General features: G+C 47.5%; 1 protein-coding gene across 6 annotated transcripts in view; it reads right to left on the bottom strand.

Annotated features, from left to right (window-relative positions):
• Window positions 1-23,704, bottom strand: part of WNK3 (WNK lysine deficient protein kinase 3) — a 55,180-nt gene that overhangs the window by 29,716 nt on the left and 1,760 nt on the right. For 4 of the 6 annotated variants that reach the window (XM_038381220.2, XM_038381225.2, XM_038381219.2 and 1 more), the window contains exons 2-5: window positions 10,904-11,487; window positions 3,778-3,950; window positions 2,089-2,309; window positions 1,241-1,398 (exon numbers count right to left, since the gene is read on the bottom strand). In XM_038381220.2, coding sequence (XP_038237148.1) covers window positions 1,241-1,398; window positions 2,089-2,309; window positions 3,778-3,950; window positions 10,904-11,404 — 1,053 coding nt within the window. In that variant the 5' untranslated portion in view covers window positions 11,405-11,487. Of the gene's footprint in view, window positions 1-1,240; window positions 1,399-2,088; window positions 2,310-3,777; window positions 3,951-10,903; window positions 11,488-22,448; window positions 23,517-23,704 lie in introns of those variants that run through there. The other 2 variants (XM_038381223.2, XM_043501499.1) reach the window with 2 other exon arrangements.

Genomic DNA, 23,704 nt, shown 5'->3' on the forward strand with positions numbered 1-23,704 from the left:
CTGGAATTGAAGACGTCTCAAGATCCCTCCCAGCCCGACATTTCTATGATTCAAAAACGCATTAAAAATTAGCATTAGCCAGGGGGAGATCTCTGCCAACTCTTTAAAGCCAGAAGAAACCATTATGGTGACCTAGTCTGAGCTGCGTCACACAGAGGGTAAGATCCGGCCAGCCCCTTCTGTCAACTCCTTTATCCCACTCTGAAACTTTCAGCCTCTACTTTAAAATGCTAAAGCAGAACCTCTGAGCTTTATATAATGTGGAACTGGGGACAAATCCATTCTAATCTATTTGACTCATCCTTTCATCCACACTTGCCAGCCCTTCCACCCTCTGTCACAATAATTACGCATGACTTTGCTGAGAATTAACTGGGTCTGTTTGTCCGCTGATGTCGTTTTCTCCTGCTCTGGACAGGTTCAGTAAACAGGGCTTCAGAATGCATTGAAAGAATTGGCAGCTTCCATTCCCCAGTTCTAGAAAGGCAACTTTGATACACCTCTACTTAAAACTCTAACACAGAGTCACGTCCACTGAATGCATCCGATGAAGCGAACTGTAGTCACGAAAGCTTATGCTCAGATAAATCTGTTAGTCTCTAAAGTGCCACAAGTCCTCCTTTTCTTTTTGCGAATACAGACTAACACGGCTGCTACTATGAAAAGAGTCACGTTAGCATCCTTCCACCTTTTTATGCATATTAAGGAGAGGCCTGGAGTGCGCGCGCGCGCGTGCGTGCATACGTGTGAGAGAGAGAGAGAGAGATACAGACACAGACAAGGATTAGGGCCCCTATCATTCTGCGTGTTGCACAGCCCCTGACTAGGTCCGGGGTCCCTGTCGTGCCCGACGCTGCACAGATCTGCCCCCCCTTCCCCCAGACCACCCCAACTACGATCAGGGTCCCCATTTTTTCCCCACACACGCTCCCCAGTGGGTCAAGATTTACCAGTGACTAGCATTTGGGGCACTTAGTTTGAGACAAGGAGGCCGCTCAGCCTCCACAGACTGAAACAGAGCCTGGGGATGTGGCACACGGTCGGTACACAATTTTGGAAGCGACTAGCATGTTGCGCCCCGAGACCAATGCAGAAAGGGCACTACTCGGCCGGCAGCTCTGAACAGACTAAGTTTAGCCTCCGATTTGCACAGCAAGGCTAGTGTTGAGTAATAGGCTTACCCACCCTAATCTGCCAATGTACAAGTTTATGCTAACAAGGAAGTTAAATTTACACCTACGCTGGTGACTTTCCGATAGATCTGGGCGGCGTTCTGGCACTCAGAGTAGGGATACTCGGAAGTGGCCATTTCTAGCATGCACATCCCGAAAGCATACACATCCACCGACTCGTCGTAATGCTCTTCATACATCTCGGGGGCCATGAACTCGGGGGTGCCTGTGGAGGGAAAGAGGGATGTCTTTCAAAAGCTTCTCTGATCCGCAAGCCTTTAGTCAGGCAAGACAAGCCGCCACACCACATCCCACGCATCAAACTCCTCCTGGACGTTCTTCTTGAATTCCCACCTCCCCATCAGCAGGAACAAAAGAGGAGGAATGAATAAGTCAAGGTACCACCTTGCTGATAGCTACGTAGGGTATCTCTACACAGCATACGGAGACATACACAAGCTAAGCTTTGAACTAACTGAGTCTACAAACGCTCCAAGTTCAAAGCCCAGCCCAGCCAGAATTGGTTGCATGAACACAGGCTTGTTGCTGCAATTTGCCGGTGATAGGTGAGGATTTTATTTTGCCATACTGCAGCGTGAGTGGAGGAGAAGAGCCAGAAAGATCGCTAAGTGGTTCGGAAAAAGACACCTGAGATTGTACGTGACGTGTGGGATACACTGCAGGGTTTGCGGTGGTTGAATGCCATCAGGCTGTTTTAATATGACTAACAGTAGATGCATACATCTAGGAACAAAGAACATCCACCACACTGATAGCGACTTAGAAAGGAGATCAGTGTGGTTATCCCCATTTTATAAAGGGGGAAACTGAGGCAGAGAGTGGGGAAATGACTCCCCCCACCGTGCCAAATCACCCCGGGACGGCTGCTTGAGTTGGGAGTACGCCGTTGACATACCGATGACGCTCTTAGCAAATGATGTGCGCATCAAGGTTGCCAGGCCCAGGTCGCCAATCTTCACCGAACCCGTGGGTCCCGTGATAAAGATGTTGTCGCATTTCAAGTCCCGGTGGATGATGGGCGGGGTCCGGGTGTGGAGGAACTGCAAGCCTTTCAAGATCTGTCGGCACCAGCTCCTCAGGACCTTTGGCTTCATGACTTTGAATCGCTTTAAGTACCTGGGCAGGGGGAGAACCACGGACTAGTCAGAGAGGAGGAGAGGCTTTACCAACACAGCCTTTGTCTATAGTGGGGATGCACGCAGAGCACCTAGCAGCCTGCTGAGACAAGGTGAGTGTGGTAATACCTGCTATCAATCTGGGAAAGGAGCTACAGGCCTCACTGTATGGGATGCTGGAAAAACCTACCTATGTGCCAGCACCAAATCTCTCTTCTTTATGCCAACCCCAAGGTGTCAACCCTTCTCAAAGCAAGACCCCCCATCCCATACCTGGACTAGCCAGCAAGCTGGTAATAACCGTTGGGTACCTGGGTTTGACTCCCTAGGGGGTCTCTCTGCAAGCAGGCATAGGCTTGCTCATCATCTACACTTAAGAGTCATTAAGGGATAATGCTAAAACCGTCAACTCTGCCGACTCTGGCTCACGAAGGCTGACGCTGAAGGACACAGAGGCCATGTCGACACACCACAAAATAAAGTTGACCTAACTGACATCAGCATTGAGCCGCCGCAGTAATTACATCACTTCTGTGTGTCGACACTTTGCTCCTCGTGTTGGTGGGATGCATCCTCACCAGGCGCACTTGTCTCGATTGAACTGTCCGAGTGGGGCATCGTGGGATGGCTTCTCAAAGCCGGCAACAGTCGACGTACGCAATGCAGTGTTTACACTAACCCCACATCAACCTAACTACATCAACCTTGACTCTATGCCACTCACAGAGGTGGCATTATTAATTAGCAGGCAAGTTACGTCAGTGGGAGTGAAATTTTAGGGTAGACACTGCAGAGTTAGGTCGATGTAAGCTGCCTTGCATCAATCTAACTCTGTAGTGTAGACCAGGCCAGAACTCCAGCAGGGTTTAAAAAGACCAGACTGAAATAAGACTCATGGCAGATGAAATTCAATGTCGGTAAGCAACAGAAAAAATCATCCCAACCATACATACAAATGAAGGGGTCTAAATCAGCTGTTGCCTCTCACGAAAGAGATCTTGGAGTCATTGTGGATAGCTCTCCAAAAACATCATGCAGCAGCCGTCAAAGTAGTTAACAGAATGTTAGGAACCATGAGGAAAGGGACAGAGAATAAACCAGAGACTATCATAATGCCACTCTATAAATCCATGGCATGCTCACACCTGGAATACTGGTCACCCCATCTCAAAAATGATAGATTAGAATTAGAAAGGGTCCAGAGAATGGCAACAAAAATGATTCGGGGGGCGGTACAGCTGCCACATGAGGAGAGATTATAAAGACTGGGACTGTTCAATTTAGAAAAGAGACGACGGGAGGAGGGGTATGACAGAGGACTGTAAAATCATGACTGGTATGGAGAATGTGACTGCGGAAGTGTTATTTATTCCTGCACAGAACACAAGACCAAGGGGCAACCATGTTAAAACTCAGCAGGCCTGCACCAAGTATGACTGGGAGCGGGGAGAGGAGACAGACAGACTTACGTCTTTAAGGTGCCAGAAGTCATCAGCTCAGTGACTAACACAATGCATTTCTTCCCCTTCACCGTGGACTCCCAGGAATCATAAAACCGGACGATGTTTGGATGCTGTAGGCCTTTCAGCATCTCCGCTTCTTCCTTAAACCTCTGCTGTTCTGCTTTGGTTAGCTTCCTGTCCTGGAACGGGGAGAACATTTGGGGAAGGGGGAATAAAGCAGATTCATTTGTTACTCCCGACAGTCACAGCTGAATGATTGTCTAGCTATTATACTGTGGCTGCACCTCGGCGCAGAGCCACAAAGGTATTTAGATGTTTAACTTCCTTGAGATAGACTCCAGGAGCTCAATCTATTTCACTTAGCCATGGCAAGGTTATGGGATGACCTGATTATGTGGGGAACACAAGGTTTCGAATGGGCTCTTCAATTTAGCAGACAAAGCTTCAATGGCTGGAAGTTGAAGCTAGACAAATTCAGACTGGGAAGAAGACAAATATTTAACCAAGTGGAATCCACCACTGGAGCAGATTACCCAGAGTGGTAGTGGAGTCTCCAGCACCAGCAATTTTTAAATCAAGATGGGCTTTTTTTTTTTTTTTTAAGGGATTATTGCAGATCTATAGGCTGCGTTATACAGGAGGTCAGATTAGACAAGCACAGTGGTCCCTCTGGCCTAGGGCTCTATTCATCTGTTTGTCCCTTTACGTCTACGAATTTAGGAAACCTTCTGGTGAGCTTCTTCTTCCCTTGAAAGTGTATCAGTGTAGCTGTGTGGACAAGGGGAGCGGTATCCTTGTACCAGCAGAAGCCATAATGGGTAGGCAGTTATACTGGTACAATAAAGGGAATAGCTAGACTGGGAGAGTGAAAATGTATAGCTTTTTCCTACAGACAAGGCTTCAGTGAAGACATTTTTGCCAACTCAGGCAACGAACTCAGCTCTTTAAGGCAGGGGACCATATCTACCTATATGTAAAATGCCCATAAATCACAACTAGGATGAGGCTTTTTAGGCAACAGTTCTAGGGTCATAAAATAGATTCATAGCATCTAGTCTGCCCTTTTGTGTGACACAGGCCACCGGGCTTCCCTGAATTAATTCCCGGTTGAACTAGGGGATGTTTTCTAAAAGATCTGCTCATCTTGATTTTAAAATGTCTAGTAATGGCAAATCCACCACAACCCTTGGTAAGCTGCTCCAATTATTCATTCCCCACCCTGTTAAATCAACCCTTAACCTTCTCTTTGTTAAGCTGAATAGACCAAATTCCTGGCATGTGTCACTCTCAGACACCATTTCTAATCTTTTAATCATTCTTGTGGCTCTTCTCTGACCCCTCTCTACTTGGTCAACATCCTTTTCGAACCGGGGATACAAGAACTAGACCCAGGTTTCTAGCAGCGGACCCCTGCCCCTGCCCCTGCCCCCCCCCCCAAGACAGAAACCAGGAAACGGAGGCATGGAGAAATTCAAGTGATTTTCCCAAGGACCTACAGCTGGCAGAGTGCTGGCAAGGCTGGCCTTTCCTCCTCTTCGCCTGCAGAGGTTTCCGCTCCCTGTGCCTCTCTCTTTGTTGTTTCATTGCTGTTACTGCAAGTTCAGAACTGGCCTGACCACTTTCCAGGACTTCCCAGGAAGTTTATTTAAATGCTGATGCTCCTCTCTATAACCCAGTTTCTGGGGGTAGTTCACATTCAGAATTTCCTCTTGCGGGTGGCTTTACAAAGGCACAGCCCTTCCAACATAACCTCTTACCCTTTAATAAGCCAAAATAAAGAGTCATCTAAGTGGCACTCAGATCTGCTGATAGCTGGGAGATTTGAAAGGAGGGAAGCTTGCTGATGAAAAGAGGCAGGCCTTTAGGACCAGATTACCTTCCATGCTACAGTTTAAAAGGTTTGATTTTCATTCCCCAAGGCCAAATATCACTCCTGGCAATAGCTAAAAAAGACCAATTAATCTGTGGACTACCTACTGGATACTCTATCCCCATCCATACAGGGCTGTAGGGACTTGTTAAATGCCCGTCCATTTCCCTCATTGGAGGGAATTGGCCTCAGAGGGGGGGAGGAAGGACTGCCCCAGCACACTGGGTTTTAGATGCAAATCTCTCTCTCAAACAGACACAAAGGTAAACAAAGGGACTTGGCTAAGGAATGAGAAGCAGCTGAAGTTTTGTGGAGCATGAGAAGTGTTTGAGTTTGGCACTGACAGGAGACATGCTGAATGTTCAAACACACAATTCCTTGCTGGATTGGCCTGCTTTTCCGGACAGCTAATCATCATGGCCTCTGAGCCCCTGGCCAGCCATCCTCAATGGAGAGTCTTTTGTCTTCATGCAAACATGCCCACGCTCACTGCAACCTCCAACCCTATCACCCCCCACTCACCCCATAACCTGCCAACAACTCACTCCCCACCCATCCACTGTCCCCAAGACCTTCCGGGCCACTCACGGCACCTCCTCCTCCCACCAGCTCAGGATGCCGCTCCCTCCCATCCCAGGGTAGGGCTGTTTTTCCCAATCCCAGCTCGCTCCCGTCGCCCACCCTGCATTCGCAGGGCCCTGATTGCCCCTCTGTCGTGCAGGCCAAATCTCAGCAACTGGCATTGTGATCCATCTGGCCAGGGCCTTCTGCAAGTGCAACAACTGCAGACTTGTTAATCTGGGCCTGGCTAGGGGCTACAACCCACTGAGTCACTCTCCCTCTGGTCTACTTTCTGCCTTCGCCACAGACTTCTTGTGCAACCTTGGTAAAGTCTCTTTTGCTCTCCATGACTCAGTTCCCCCCGCACCCCACCCCATAGAACAGAGACAAGGATTCTCTCTCTCAGCTGCCCGTGGTGAGACTCAAAGTCCACCGACTGGGAGGTGCTCAGAAGAGAAAGCTAAAGGTGCGAACGCATTATTGGATCAGCTCCGGGCCTGGCTCTGCCATTGTCTCACTGGATGATGACCCACCACAGACAGATGGGACTACCAGGTAAAGCTGTTTCTGCGCACTGAGCCACATGCGAAGGTGGCCAGACATGGAGTCTACAGCTGCGGCAAGGTAGTGGGCTTCAGGACTAGGGTTGCCAATTTTGGTCAGAAATATTCCTGGAGATTTCATCACATGACAATCTTTAATTAAAGATTAATCTTTAATTCCTGGAGACTCCTGGAGGGTTGGCAACCTTATTCATGCCATAAAGGGAGTTGCAGAGGGGCTCAGGAAGGAGTTGCCATGTACAACATGACAGTCAAACCCAGGGTCCTGCTACAGAACATTCTGCTCGCAAACTCTCAAGCTCAGGGGTCCCGTTAGCACACCCGTCATTCTGCCACAGAGTGGAAGGGTATTGATTGGCCAGCCGGATCAATGACTGCGGAAACAGATAAGGCGACCACAGTAGGCTTCTGTTTATACAACTAGCACTGCTCCAAGCTGACGCCCCCCCCCACCCCAGAGCTCTCTAGATTCACAAGCCACCAAACTGCCCTGAATTCATCCCTGGTTGAACACGGATGCATGAGGAGTGGAAAACTCTGACCAGGCTCGGCAGATCAAAATCCCTGTGCAGAAAATTAAACTAATTATTACGTTTATGGTAACTATTCTGCCTCCCACTGGGGGGGGGGACCCACAACCAGCAACACACTGGCTTGTGAATCAGCACTGTTCAGAAGCTCGATGTTCCCTGGTAAACAAAGAGGATTTTCACTGGCAAAGGCCTGACTTGCTCTAAAATAGCACATTTCCCTCCCCACCGGCTTTCCCGATCAATGTGTTATTCGGGACACCCACTATAGCATTATTATAGGTACTCTACCCCCAGATAAGGAGGTCGAGATGACAAATTCTTTGGGGGATTGTGTCTATTGGACAGGCCAGCTATGGGGACCCTAGCCAGCTCCTGCAGGGGAAAAATCTGTAAGCAGTAAAGCTGCAGCTGGGAGCTGTGCTGAAAAGATACGAAGAGTTCTAGATTACAGAGCCATTATTCTAGATTATTTACACATAATACGGTAGTGCTGAATGACCCCGACCGAGATCAGGCCCCCGTTGTGCTGGGCGCTGCCCAGACACCCAGCGAGAGACAGTCTCTGCCCCAGCTCAGATCAGGGACCCATTGTGCTAGCTGCTGCCCAGACACTCAGTGACAGACAATCCCTGCTCCAGCTCAGATCAGGGCCCCGTTGTGCCAGCCGCTGTCCAGATACTCAGTGAGAGACAGTCCCTGCCCCAGCTCAGATCAGGGCCCCGTTATGCCGGGCACTGCCCAGACACCCAGTGAGAGACAGTTCCTGCCCCAGCTGAGATCAGGGTCCCGTCATGCCAGGCGCTGCCCAGACACACAGCGAGTGACAGTCCCGGCCCCAGCTCAGATCAGGGCTCCGTTGTGCTGGGCGCTGCCCAAACACACAGTGAGAGACAGGCCCTACCCCAGCTGAGATCAAGTCCCCGTTGTATTGGGCACTGCCCAGACACAGAAGTGCACAAAAGAGCTTACCATGGTAAGTTAAGACCAAAGCTCCTGTAGTTATTAAAGGCAGCCGCCCAACACCTCCAAGGGGCTGCAGTCTGGAGTAAGAGTCATTACAATCCCCACCCCGAAGGACCACATATGTCCTGGTCAAATCCCAACCCACATTCTGCAGTCCCAAAATTCTCTCTTGCGGTTTCACTGGATATAGCATCTTCTTCCACTTCCTGTCCTAAACTGAGGCACTGCCTAGACACGCCCAGTCACGAAGGAGTGGCCTGAATTATCCTGATATTCCTACCGTTTAAAGCCATTAGATCATTTATTCTTCTAGGTAGCACAGGCTGGTAAATTTCAATTAGCTTCCCCATTACTGAGCCCAATAACTTGTGTTTGACTCAGGCCTCTTCCAGAAAGGTGTCCCATCTGGCCTTAAAGGCATTAAGAGATGGAGAATCCAAACACTTCTCTCAGGAGTTTGTTCCAATGGTCAATCACCCTCACTGGGATACACTGGTGTCTTATTTCCAATTGTCTGGCTTTAACTTCCAGTGGCTGGTTCTTCTGCTTTACCTCTGCTAGATTAGCGAGCCTGGGGTTTTCTTTACGTAGTACATATCCCCTACCGTCCCCACAGACCACAAGGTTTGCTTAGTGAAGAGACCCGAGCCCTTGGATGAAATCACATGCCCCCTATACACACTTTCTTTTTCTGGAAGGAGGACAGTTTGGTTCATTTTACGATTCCCATTTGCCATCCCATGCATCCACTTGCCCTCCCGCCCTTTGCAGTCTTCTCTGTTTAGAGTACAGGCTCTTTCCAGCAAGGATCTGAGTGTGTGTGTGTGTGTCTGTATAGCGCCTAGCACAATGAGGCACTGATCTCATGGGGTCGGGGGGGTCCTGGAGAGAAATGGGAACAGGAGCACCCAGAGCCACTGAAATGAGGGAAATGGGGGACCTTGGTATGGGAGATGAGGGACCTGGGGGGACACATGGAGCCCTTGGCATAGGGGGAGATCGGGGGGGTTGCAGGGTGTCTCAGCAATAGAGGGGGATGGGAGGGTGGCATTCAAAGCAGTTTATGGGGGGATGGAGAGTGCATACAGTGAGCGCAGTGAGGAGTGCAACCCCATGGTATTATTTATTAGGTGTATTACGGTAGCACCTAGGACCCCAGTCGTGGCCCAGAAGCCCATTGTGCTAGGCGCTGTACATCATTATTGCTAATTATTAGGTGTATTACAGAAGCACCTACCAGCCCTGCCCCCCCCCAACTAGAAACCCTGCTGCACCAGGCACAGTACAAAGACAGAACAAAAAATTGGCCCCTGCCCCACAGAGCTTCCCTTTCAAATAAAAAAGAAAACAGGTGTAGACAGACACAAAGACAGACAGACACAAGGATTCAATCCCGGGCAGGGTGACAGGCAGCAATCCGCCCCTTTCTGAGGGGCAGGGCTGAGCCTGGCCAGGTGATCGGTGGAAGAGCCAACAGCAGAAGTAACAGAAAACTCGCCACGGGGGGCTGCATCCGCACACGCCTCATGCATGTGCCGGCCCCAAGCATCCACAAACCCCCGAGGCAAAAATTCACAAGACTGGCTTGAACGTCAGGCAAACACAGAAAGGGGGGGCTGGAAGGGACCTTGAGAGGTCAGCCAGTCCAGCCCCCGGGGCTGAGGTAGGCCCAAGTAAACCTGTACCATCCTTCGTGGGGGTTTGTCCAACCTAAAACAATGACGCGGATCTCACCAGATTTCAAGTGTCAGGGAGAGAAGGGGTTATTGGCCTTCTGATTTCTGAGCCTTTTTTAAAAAGAGAGCATGAGCAGAGATTTTTAATCATCATCATCATCATCAAAGAAAAAAAGTAACAGGCTCTTACAGATGCCAAAGCCAGAAGGGACCATAGTCATCAAGTCTGACCCCATCTATAGGACTTCCCCAAAATAAAATTACAAAGCACTTTTTACCTGCGGCGCTCAAAGCATTTCACACTCTTGACTTGTCATGACACCCGTGCGAGGCAGGGCAGTGCTATACAGATGGAGAAAGTGAACCCCGGATAGGCTAAATAATGTTACCTTAAGGTCATGCAAGGAAGTTTATGGTGAACTAGTGAATCAAACCCAGGTCTCCCAAGTCTTAGAGGAGGAGGATTATATTCCTAGCCTACGCGTATACTAAGATTCAAGGAGTGTCACTCTATCTGTGTGTCACTCTGAAGCCTAGAATGTCTGTTGGGTCAGGGTGAAGTGAAGAAAACAGTTACAAGCAGGTTCAATCACCCCTGAGATTCACAGATTCCAGAGCCAGAAGGGATTGCTGGGATCTCGTCTGACCTCCTGTATAATACAGGCCAGACAAGTTCCCCACCATAATTCCTAGGGCAGATCTAGATTTACAAACCCGCAGCCTGTCACCCATGCCGGGAATACATCAGAGGTAACTCAACCAAGCACCACCATTACTCTGCAGCTAATTTGCATGCAACAATTTTCATTGGCAACTGCACAGATGGCAGATTACTTGTCCCAGCTGCCACAGGTTTTACAGCCCAGGCTATCACCTAGTTTTTTACATAATCCCAGGACTCCAGGAGCTGGAGATTTAAGAGAAAACACACCAATTATTGCACAGAATGAGATCTGCTGTACTAACCTGCAGTTCACACCAGGCTACCTCGACCCATGTCTCTGTGTCAAGCCCTTTGAAGACGGTTTTAAAGGCCCCTCGGCCCAACTCGATATCAAACTTCAGGAAGCGGCCACTGGGCGAGGTGGCCACTGCTTTCATCTCCGCCTCCTCTTCGATCTCCTTCTTGGTCTTCTCCTTGGAGGCCTCTGAAATCGCCTTGGAACCCAACTCATTCCTGGCCTCCTGCCCCAGCACACTGGCAGAGAGCTGGTCCCCTCGGCGACAGCCTGCAACCACCTGCTCCCGCTCATCCCTGGGAGACGGTTCAGCGGTTCTGTCCTCCTCCATGATCTCCATGCTCTTCCGGAAGAACCGCTTCCGTTCTGTGGCACCCCCGGAGGCCGGGGCGCCGGCAGGCTGCATGATTAAAGCAGCTTCGATAGTCGGGATCCTGCCGTTCAGAGAAACTCCATCAGGTTTTTCCGGATCTTCCGTGCTGGCCGGCTCGCTGGAATCTGTAGCCATTGGTACCTTTTGCCTGTGTCCTCCCTCCTCGCACCTGGCACGTTACTAGGACTTACTTCCTCTCAGAGCATCCCCATAGCAACCTGAAAGGAGACCGGGGCGTGCGGGGGGGGGGGGGAGAAGAATAGGATCGTTTCAGAAGGTAAATCATGAAGCAGCCACCAGAAGTGCAAAATCTCTGAGGGCTTCTTCCCACCCCCAGCCAGCGAAGGAATGAACCGGGAACTCGCTCGGCAATACTAACCCGGCTCCTTGACCGAGATGAAGGCCAACACTGTGCTGTACGCAGCATTCCCCCCACTCCCCGACTGAGACCACAGCCCCTTCGTGGTTCCAGACACTGCAGAGAGCCACCCAATCAATACCATGGGGCACCATACAGGCCCTTGTGGCATCGGACAAGCCCTGACAGAGATAGGGGCCCCTCTGCACCAGATGCTGTACAAACCCATAGCAATAGATGGCCCAGGCCCAGAAGAACAAACAAAAGGTGGGAAGGGAAACTGAGGCACAAAGACAGAAGGTGGTATGCCCTGTGCATCAGCCGTGGAGCCAGGAAGAGAAACTCCCAGTTCCTCATAACTCAGTAAATGTCTCTTCCCTCTGGATTTGCTAAGATGCATTGGCTCAGACATACTGGCCTCTTAGCTTGTAAATTCTCGTGGCCAAGAAGCTGTATTTATTTTCTGTCCTGAGCACATTATGGGTCCTTAATTAATCATTTCTAACCAAGCCCAGTGAAACCTGGGTTTCCAGCCCAGATGAAAGCACAGCAACTGCAATACGCAAGGGTCTGGATGCGGTTTTGGAAGTTTCAATTTTTAAAGAGCTCCCACGCACACGTAAATTTCCCTGCTCAATGAAAGTGCATTTAATCACTGAGAACGCCGGACCAAGGAAATGTGAAATGGAGAGATGAATTAACAGACTCCACTATGATCTCTACGGATATCACTGCTGTGTCAAGCTACTTCCTGGTCTTGTGAGCACTGCATTACAACAATGCCCCATCGGGAACACCAGGCTCAGTTCTGCGGGCTGCCTTTTTGAAAGGATCCCAGAGCTGGGGATAGAACCCAGGAGTCCTGGCTCCCAGCCTCCCCTGCTCTAACCACTAGACCCCACTCCCCTCCCAGAGCCAAGCAAAAACCCAGAAATCCTGGTGCCCAGCCCCCTGCTCTAACCACTAGACCCCATTCCCCTCCCAGAGCCAAGGATAGAACCCAGGAGTCCTGGCTCCCAGAGGTAACAGAATTAAGTTCCCTGGCCTGTATTATACAGGAGATCCCCAGACTAAGGATCTAATGATTCCTCAAGGTCTTAAAATCTGTGAATCTACGTAGCTGACACATGCCCCAAAAGCCACCACTTGCTTTCTGGAGCCAAGTGATCAAATGGGGGTGGTTTTTTGCAGCTACAATTCACTTCTGAAATTTCCCAGGACAGGGCACACGGTGTCAGATCAGATCAGTTGCTGGCAATTTAGGAAAGGGGGGCCCTAACCCTTAGGAAAGGGGGTCCCAATAAGCAGGGCATGGAGGCCCCTGATGCACCAATTCCTCTATGTACACGGTGTGAAAATAAGAAAGAGGAAGCGTAGGACTGAAGATCAGGGAAATCAGCTAACAGCAAGAGCTGGTTTGACTGTGGGAAAGTGATCTCATGGGACACTTAAGACTACTCAGTTTGCAAAGTTTCATTATGTGTTCATATAGCCTCTAGCTTAACAGGGCCCTACATGGGTTACTGCATATTGCCATACCACAAAAGTCAGCTTAATATCCCTTCCAGAATTCGTTACTACTCCTTATAATGACTTTACATAGTCCTGATAGCCATATAAGTGTCCAGTCTCTTTTCTGAACCTGGCTAAGTTCTCAGCCTCATCACTTTCCTGTGGCAAGGAGTTCCACAGCCATTTGCTGCGTGGAAGAAGCCTTTTAGCCATCTTTAGTGTCTCTTCTGGTGTTAGGACAAAGAGAGAGCAGGAGTTCTATGCCTCCCTTACATATCCCAGTCATTATTTCAGTTCCTTTTATCATGCCCCTTCTTATTCACAGAAGAGAAGGCCAGAAAGAAAAACTATCACCGTCTAGTCTGATCTCCTGTACAACACAGGCCCCTGAACTTCCCTAGACTAATTCATGCTTGTAGTTTCAGAAAAAACCCCAATCTTGATTTTAATATTGCCACCATGACCCTTGGGAAACTGTCCGAGTGGTTAATTACCCTCCCTCGTAAAAATTCATGCAATAATAGCCAGCCCCCATCCTAAAGAGCTTACAACCTAAACTGGAGAAGCAGTATTAATTCAATAAGGCAGAATTTCTGTAAAGAAAAGCACAAAGTACTATACTCTGGAAGGAAAAAATTAAATCCACCACGGTCAGGCAGCAGTACTGCAGAAAAGGACCCAGGGGTTTTACTGGGTCATAAATTGAACATGTGTCAACAGTGTGATACAAACAAGACAAATGTCATTCTGGGATGTATGAACAGGAGAGTCATACGGAAGACACAGGAAGTAATTGTCCCTCTCTACCCGGCACTACTCAGGCCTCAGCTGGAGTACGGTGACCAGTTTGGGGCACTGCACCTTAAGAGAGATGTGAACGAACTGGAGAGTCCAGAGGCGAGCAACAAAAATGATCGGTGTCTTAGAAAACATGAGGCAAGGTTCAGAGAACGGGCATGCTTAGCCTAGAGAAGTGAAGTGGAGAGGAGAGGAGGGACAATAAGGATCTTCAAATATGTCAAATAAGAGGAGGGTGACCAAGAGTTCCCCATTTCCACGGAGGACACAAAAGCATCGCTTGCAGGCGGTAAGACGGACTAAGGGATCGAAGCAGGTTTTTTGCCATCTTCTATTTCTTTACATTCTGCAACTGCCCCCAAACCCCTCTGCCTCAGGCCTCTTCTCTGCTGGGAAAATGCATCATGTTATAACTCAGGGGAACTTCAGGGTGCCCAGGAGCAGCTGGCTTTTATTTAAACATGGCTGTCCCTTAGAAATCATGGAAGTGCAGGCCTGGCAGGGACCTCGAGAGGTCACCTAGTCCAGTCCCCTGCACTGAGGCAGGATTAAATATTATCTAGACCATCCCCGACAGGGCTTTGTCTAACCTGCTCTTAAGAACCTCCAGTGATGGAGGTTCCACAACCTCCGTAGGGAATTTGTTCCCATGCTTAGTTACCTTGACAGTTTGGAAGTTTTTCTTAATGTCTAACCTAAACCGCCCTTGCTGCTATTTAAGCGCATTGCTTCTCGTCCTGTCCTCAGAGGATAAGGAGAACAATTTATCACCCTCCTCTTTAAAACAACCTTTTCTGTACTTAAAAACTGTTAACATGTCCCGCCTCAGCCTTCTCTTCTCCAGATTAAACAAACTCCCCCCCCCCTTTTTTTTTTTTTTAAATCTTACCAGTTGGAGATCATGTTTTCTAGACCTTTCATCATTTGTGTTGCTCTCCTCTGGACTGTCTCCAGTGTGTCCACATCTTTCCCAAACCGTGGTGCCCACAACTGGACATAGTACTGCAGCTGAGGTCTCATCAGTGCTGAGTACAGAGGAAGAATTAGAGCTCATGTCTTGCTTACAACACTGTTGTTAAAAAAACCCAGAATGAGGTTTGCTTTTTGGGTGTTTTTTTGCAACATTATTATATTGTTGACTTGTATTTAGTTTGTGGTCCACTATGACCCTCAGATCCTTTTCCACAGTACTCCTTCCTAGGCAGTCATTTCCCATTCTGTGTGTGTGCGACTGCTTGTTCCTTCCTAAGTGGAGTACTTTGCACTTGTCCTTATTGAATTTCATCCTATTCACTTCCGACCATTTCTCCAGTTTGTCCAGATCATTTTGAATTCTAATCCTGTCCTCCAAAGCACTTGCAACCCCTCCCAGCTTGGTATCGTCCACAAACTTTACCAGTGTACTCTCTACGCCGTTATCCAAATCATACATGAAGATATTGAACAGAACCAGATCCAAGACAGATTCCATTGCCCACACTAAAGACAAAAGCACTGGTACCTGACAGGGGACTTTTTCTACTTCAATGGATTTGCCCACACGACAACAAACTGAAAACAAGGAAATACGTCCAATGGGGAACTACAGCACCATGCAACGAACCAGAAGAGGACAAATTCCACGAAAGGGCTTGACTTCAAAGGCCCACCCCATTCCATCAGTGGCAATGACAAAAAAAATTCCAGCCCGGTGGTTTTCAACTCAGATGTATTTTATTATTCACATTAAAAGTAGTCCAGATGAGATCAGGGTCTCATTTGGCCGGGAACTGGACCAACACATAAGAAGAATATAATTGTTCACAGACTCATAGATTATAAAGCCAGACATGACACCGGGATCCTCTATTCAGGCCGCTGGTAGCCCAGAATTCACTTCTGGTTGAACCAGAGCAGATCTATCAGGTTAGCACAGGCAGGTTGTAGCTTTTGCATGCACGGGCTAGAATTCTTCTGTCCTGCCTGGGACCCCCTCCCGCATTGCAGTCTTTGTCCCTCAGGTGTTGTGTTGTAAGGGGAGTGAGGCCCAGTGGCGCTGTCACTTCCCCCTTTATAGCTTCTTCCATGTGGGGGGAGGGATAGTTCAGTGGTTTGAGCATTGGCCTGCTAAATCCAGGGTTGTGAGGTCAATCCCTGAGGGGGCCATTTAGGGATCTGGGGCAAAAATTGGGGATTGGTCCTGCTTTGAGCAGGGGGTTGGACTAGGTGACCTCCTGAGGTCCCTTCCAACCCTGATATTCTATGATTCTATGAAAAAAACACCCCATCTTCATTCAAAAATGGCCAGTGATGGAGAATCCAGCACAGCCTTCAGTAAGGTATTCCAGGCATGAATTCCCCTCCCTGTTAAGAAGGCGAACCTTAAACTACGTCACAAACTCATCTTTCCTCTCTTAGCTCAACCCTCATACACAGAGCAGTGACCCAAAAGAAATATACCCAGGAGACCACCTCCCTGAGGGAGGAGAAGATATACCACAACACAGAGAGACAAGGGATCCAGAAAGCGCACCAACCAACTTCATCTGGCTAGAAAGATCCAATATCTGCTAATGATGGGGGAAGGTGGGGGAGGGACAAGACAACAAAAACACAGGATTCATAGATTTTAAGACCACAATGCACTGCTACGATCATCTACTCCGACCTCTTGTATAACTAAACTTGACAGAATTCAAATTTTTTTTTTTTAATTTTGACGGCTATCATGTGTGTTCATTTTAAGCATTTTTTTCCTATTTTCATCCATTTAAATTTGCAAAGTTGTATAAATTTATGGATTTTAAGCATTTTTCCCTATATTTATCAATTTAAATTTTCAGTTGCTGAAAATTAATGGGGGAGGGGCCAAACAATAATTATTTCATGATAATACATGTTGAGATTCAAAAAGTTAACACTTGATAGCCATTAGAATGCAAACTGTCAACACCACCCATCAAAATACATAAAGTAAGTATACTTAAATCAAAGTTCTCAAGCAGCATGTGTCTTACTTTGCCTATCGGTATGTCTCGATTACTATCTTCCTGGGTGTGCCTATGGACAGTGAAATCGACGGCTGCAAACACTTACTGATAAAAATCTAAGCCTTCCAAGAATACGTATAGCATAGGACACAGCAACTCATCCAGATTACAGTGGGGTTCTCATGCTCTGAGAAAAGCAGTGTGATCTATTGGGTAGGGGACAGGATCGGAGACTGCTACGCCCAATAGGCCAGAGATAGAACCCAGGAGTACAGGATGGTGCTGCAGTCACTTTGTGCCGTAGTCAAACGAGATATAGACTCCCATCTGGGAACAAAGATTGTAGGCTATACTGATGGGATAGGGGACTCTCCCCAGGGACACCGTGACTCTGAAAAAGATTTGGGGATCATGGTGGAGCATTAGTGGAACACGAGCCCCCAGCGCGACACTGGGGCCAAAAAGGCAAACGTGATCCCGGGATGTATAAACCGGGGAATCTCAAGTAGGAACAGGGAGGTTCTATGACCTCTGGATTTGGCCCCGGTGCAAATCCTGCATCCAGTTCTGGTGTCCGTGGTTCAAGGAGGATGTTGGCAAATTGGGGAGGGTTCAGAGAAGAGCCATGAAGATGATTCAAGAGGGAGACTCCGGGAACAGACTCTATTAAGTTTAACCAAGAGAAGGTTAAAAGTAGACCCGATTGCAGTCCAAGTACCTCCACAGGGAACAAATATTTAATAAGGGGCTCTTCAATCTAGCACTCAAAGGTCTAACACAATCCAATGGCTGGAAGTTGAAGCTAGACAAATTCAGACTGGAGAGAAGTGTATATTTTTAACAGCGAGGGGACTTCACCTTTGGAACAGATTACCAAGATATACTCAAGTAGAACACTGCATTCTCTCTCTCTCTCTCTCTCTCTCTCTCTCACACACACACACACACACACACACGGCTCAGCACCTCACAAGACCATCCTGACAGGAACATCTGAAATGTACTGAATAGAAAACCAAAGTAAATGAAAGCCATTCTGTCAAACGCTAGGCACAAGAACAAATCAGTGGGGGCGAGAAAGAACACCACAGAAATGCTCTAAACATTTGCAGGGAAGAAATTCTAATTATTCTGCTTAGCGCTTTGAAGAGTGAAAGAGCTACAGAAATGCAACACATTGTTATTATCAACCACCATGGCAAAATGGAACAGACGACAGGGAAAATGTGTTATCTGCCAAGGCCAACAATAAAAGATGGGGTTGAAAAAAGAACTAGCTAAGTTCAGGGAGGATCGGTGCATCAATGGCTATTAGCCAAGATGGTCAGGGATGTAACCCCATGCTCTGAGTATCCAGAGACTCTGAGCCAGAAGCTAGGAATGGGTGACAGGGAATGGATCACTCAATGATTGCCCTGTTGTGTTCGTTACCTCTGAAGCATCTGGCATTGGCCACTGTCGGAAGAGAGGATGCTGGGCTAGATGAACCATTGGTCTGACCCAGTATGGCCATTCTTATGGTGCTGAAACGATACATTAACAAGTGTCGACACACAACACATGCTCAACTGCTGGGCCTTCAAGCCAAATTGAGCTGTACTGAACTCTCTCTCAGTGACAGACACGTCACTCAGTTCACCGACAAACAATCCCCATTTGGATTTTACCAAATTGGTCCTAGTCTTGCTTTGTCACTATTATTTCTAAACATCCATGAATCACGAGCCTGTGTTACACACGAGAGAACACCAGTCCCTTCAAAATCTGTCCTACCCTACAGCGATGAGTAAGTCCTCACAGTCAATATACCACATATTGCCATCATTTAGATCCAAAGGACAAACTTAAGCTACGATGACTGACTGGATTTTTTTTTTTTTAAGACATGCTCTAGTTCAAAAGGAATTATTATGGGGAAGTTCTATGGCCTGTGTTATACAGGTGACACCAGATAATCACAACTACCGGTCTTGGAACCAAGCAGTCTACAAATTTACAAAGAGGTCACCATTCAGACACAAAACAGTGACGAATTCAAGAATTCACATTGCAAATGAAAGTGGCAACCAATAGGACTTTGTGTTAGAGAGCTAGCCCCAGATCCTTGAGTCCTTTCCATGGCTGAACAATCAAAAGCCACGGAATGCATCAGCACAACATGGTTTGGACTACGAGCTGTCATTTCTGGCAAAGTCAAAAGGTTCTCACAGACTAAGCCATTTTCTTTCACTTTAAACAAACATTTCAGCCTGGATAAAGTCAGAGACACATCAGCACGCTTTTGTTTTAACACTGCTCCTCAAAATGAGGTGCTTTTTGTAAGACAGAAATACATCCTGTGGGCATGTTTCTCAAATATGAACAGCAACGTTCACCAGTACTTGGGGGGACATTTCTCCACATAGGGAAAGTGGGGTCTACGTGTACTTTTTGTACACAGGTTGGGAGTTGAAGCTAGACAATTTCAGACTGGGAACAAGCCGCTAATTTTTAACAATTAGAGGAATTAACCATTAGACCAATTTAACAAGTGGCATAGTGGAGTCTTCATCACTAAAAATTTTTAAATCAAGATGGGATGCTTTTCTCAAAGATCTGCTCTTGTTCAGCCAGGAATTTATTCAAGGGAGTTCTCTAACCTGGGTTATACAGGAGGTCAGGTGTGGTGGGTATACCTGTGTAAAGACACCTTACACTTGCCTCCCTCATTCCATTTCTTGTATAGGAAGAAGCTATGCTGATATAACCGCAACCAAGGGTGGTGCACCACTTTAACCCTCCCAATGTATCTATGTATAGTTAAAGCAGGTTAACTTGCATGTGTAAACAAGACCTTATATATTCAGGAAGCTGTATTCAGTCCCAGTTTATAGGGAGGGGAAATCAAGCACAGAGAGATTAAGTGATTTGGCCAAAGTAACAGAGCTCATCAGTGGCAGAAAGAGAACCCAGGCGTCCTGGCTCCCAATGCTACTGACCTAAACTTCGTACAATTATTATTATGCATTTATATAGGGGTACTACCTGGGGGCACCAAGCATGAACTGAGACCCCATTTTGCTGAGCGCTGTACAAACAAACACAAACACTACACCCATCTCCAAGTTAGGGACAGAACCAAGGAGTCCTGGCTCCCACCTCCCCCAAGCCCTGTGCTCTAACCCATTAGAATGCACACCCATCCCAGAGCCAGGGATAGAAACCAGGAGTCCTGACTCCCAGCCTCTACCTTGCCACTCTAACCACTAGACCCCACTTCCTTTGCAGAGCCAGGGATAGAAACCAGGAGGCCAGGTCCCCTGCTCTAATTGACTAGATACCCGCCTCAGAGTTAGGGATGGAACTCAGGTGTCTCGGCTCACAGACCCGCACCCCCAACTCGCTGGCCCCACTCCCCTCCCAGAGTCAGGAGTAAAGCCCAGGGGTCTCAACTCCCCACAACAGTACTAAACCCCACCCAAAGTCTGAACCTTCCCTTCTTTAAACCTTTTCAGAAAATTGGTACATTCTTTAGAAAACCTGCCATGACCCCTGCCAAATATAAAAAAGTTCACAAAGTACTTAGTCAAATCGTATAATTACCACTAATGCTACCATCAAATTGGAAACCTCACCTTGCCAGCCCTTTCCAAGGGAACTTACCCAACGGTCCTCCCCCAGTCAAACTTCCTGCTGTTTACAGGGGCTGTTCTCTGGACAGTCAAAAGCATGCACATAGAAAAACAAAAAAAGGCTGACTAGCAATTTTCCCTCCCCCTTTTCGAGATGTCTGAGCTTGTGATTAACAGAGCACTGAAACAGCCAGCTACATACAATGCAAATAACTTCTGCTTTCACTCTGAAGTCTAGTGATGTCTCAGGCAACATATCGCTCACCATTGTTTGGCAGAGCAGAGCTCCAGAAGAGCCCATTGATCCTCTCGAGTCTGACTTCCTGTATAGCGCAAGCCATTTTCACCCCGTTCCCCCATCCTTTACATGATCCCCATGGGAACCGACCACTAACGACAGGTAATGACAGGAATACAAGGAAAGAGGACGGTTGCTCCAGGCATCAGATCACCAGGCTGGTGCGTCGAATACCCGGTTCAATTACCTGCTCCCCACAGCCTTCCCACCTAACTCGAGGCGAGCCAGTAAAGCCAGAGCTACCTGCAGGTTTTTGTACTGGTGTAACTATTAGACACAATGGTCCCGGGTCCCTGCCTGGGACTGTGAGCTACTACCGGAAGGCACCTAATATAAAACATACAGCACCCAGCACAATGGGGTCCTGGTCAATCCCTGGGGTGCTGAGCTGCTACCGTAATACATCTAATATATAATGTACATGTGCTACCATGATACATCTAATATATTAAATTCAGCACAATAGAGTCCTGGTCCAGGATTTGGGCTCTCAGGCCCTACCACAGTACACCTAATATACAGCTTACAGTACCTAGCACAATGACGTCTTGGTCCAGGACTGGGGCTCTAAGCTGCTACCGTAATATACCTACTACATGACGTACAGCACCCAACACAACAGGGTCCTGGTCCAGAACTGGGGCGCTCAGTTGCTACTGTAATACACCTAATATATAGCACACACTACCCCTCACTGGGACTCTGATGTGCTACCATAAAACACCTAATATATCATGTACAGGGACCAACAAAAAGGAGTCCTCATCCAGGACTTGGGCTCTCAGACTCTACTGTAATACACCTAACATACAATGTACTGCACCCACTGCAATGAGATCCTGGTGCAGGACCAAGACGCTGAGCTGATAACATAATACATCTAATATATAATGCACAGAACTTAGCATCATAGGGTCCTGGTCCAGGCATGGGGTTCTGAGCTGATACCATAATACACCGAATAATATACAGCAACCAGCACAATGGAAGGCAGGGGCCCTCGGGTATTACCATAATACACCTAATAAATAATGACAGGTTTGTCTACACACAACAGTTGTACTGGTTTAACTACAGTTAACTACTCCCCTATGACAGGTTTCAGAGTAGCAGCCGTGTTAGTCTGTATTCGCAAAGAGAAAAGCAGTACTTGTGGCACCTTAGAGACTAACAAATTTATTAGAGCATAAGCTTTCATGAGCTACAGCTCACTTCATCGGATGCATCCGATGAAGTGAGCTGTAGCTCACGAAAGCTTATGCTCTAATAAATTTGTTAGTCTCTAAGGTGCCACAAGTACTGCTTTTCTTTTTACTCCCCTATGGTGGACACAGTTATATCAGTACAAATAGGCTTTATACTGCTAGAACTACTGCCGGACAGGAAGGGACCAGTATAAGGCATCTCTATACCAGTATAACGGCTTCCCTGTACTGGTATAACACTTACGCAATTGTGACACATACACACCACCAAAGCATCCAGCTCAATATTAATTTATTTCTTTGCACTAACATATTGGTATTCCTGTATTCAAATTCTTGCCATATTGGTCCTCTGATATGTGGCTGTCACCCCTTCTGGTGAAGCCAGTTTTCCCAGACTGTTCGCGGCACTGCAAAAGCCACTATACCTTCCTGGCTTCCCGCTGCGTCTTTCCAAGGCCGGCGGCTACCAAGCAACCGAAATTCCAAGCCGTGGGAGATTTTGTCTTCACTAACGTGACCCAGATATTGACATCTGTGGAGTCCTGACCTCACCACTGGCAACAAGAAATAAAACGGGGGACCACAATGATGGACTCAATCAATGAAGCAGGCTTTTTTTTTTTTTTTTTAAAACAGGACATGACTTGCACAACTTAAGAAGTCAAAAAATAAAATAAAAAAAGAACAACTCAAAAGCAATCACGTAAGACAAATACACAGCGTGAATAAAGGAGAATGCCTGGCACTTTAAATCTTTTATGCAGAAGCAAGAAATAGACAGCTCAATCTCTTTTCTGCGTTACGACACAGCTTAATTGTAAAGCAAGCCTCGTTCCCACAAATCCCTGTCCCCTAAAAATCTGGCAGGGATCCCCTACACAAACCCTGGCTTGGGAGCACGGTATAAATTACAAGAGGAAGGCACAGTTACAAAGAACGGTTCTAAGCAGCCATTCATAAACTGGTATTTCGTTTCACAGATCAGCTGAGCAGGGAATTGCAATCCACTTCCTCCACCCCCAAAATAAATCTACCTGAACGACAAACCCGAGCGAAAGGAAATTCTTTTTAAACAGGAAAACCCCACCTCCCCAGATCAGATGAATCCGGGTTGCTATAAAAAATTTAAAAAAAAATAATTCCGAAGAGATGGAGGAAGAAAGCTACCCAAGCCACACACAAAAGGTCTCACAAACAGCTGCAGAATGAGGCGCAATGGGGTACAGACAGCAAATGACAGAAGCCACATTAAAAAAAAAATGAGGTCAGGGGGAGATAATTCTCCATCCAGTGACTCTGTGGCAACGTTTAGAGGCAGGGGTTAGAAAACTGAAGCAAAAAGTCTTTTCCTCCCCACCACCGTAAGAGTAACACCAGATTTCCACAGGCATCTCCCGGCAAATAACGCACCTACATACACCATCAATAAATACACCTGTTTCCTCAACACACGCTAAATAAGCATCCTTCACAATAGAGCGCACACACTCACACTACATGCACACTAATGAATCATCCTGCAAACACATCCCACCCACCCCCGCTCACAAATGGTGCCCCACCAAATCCCTGGCTGTATCCATTTGGCCCCAATTTCTAACCATATTCAGCAGAAAGAGAAGCATTGCAGACAGCATGGAGTCCCACGCACAATGCACCCCCCAGACTACACACACCCACC

Source organism: Dermochelys coriacea, chromosome 23 (assembly GCF_009764565.3).
Source record: "Dermochelys coriacea isolate rDerCor1 chromosome 23, rDerCor1.pri.v4, whole genome shotgun sequence".
Classification (NCBI taxonomy): Eukaryota; Metazoa; Chordata; order Testudines; family Dermochelyidae; genus Dermochelys; species Dermochelys coriacea.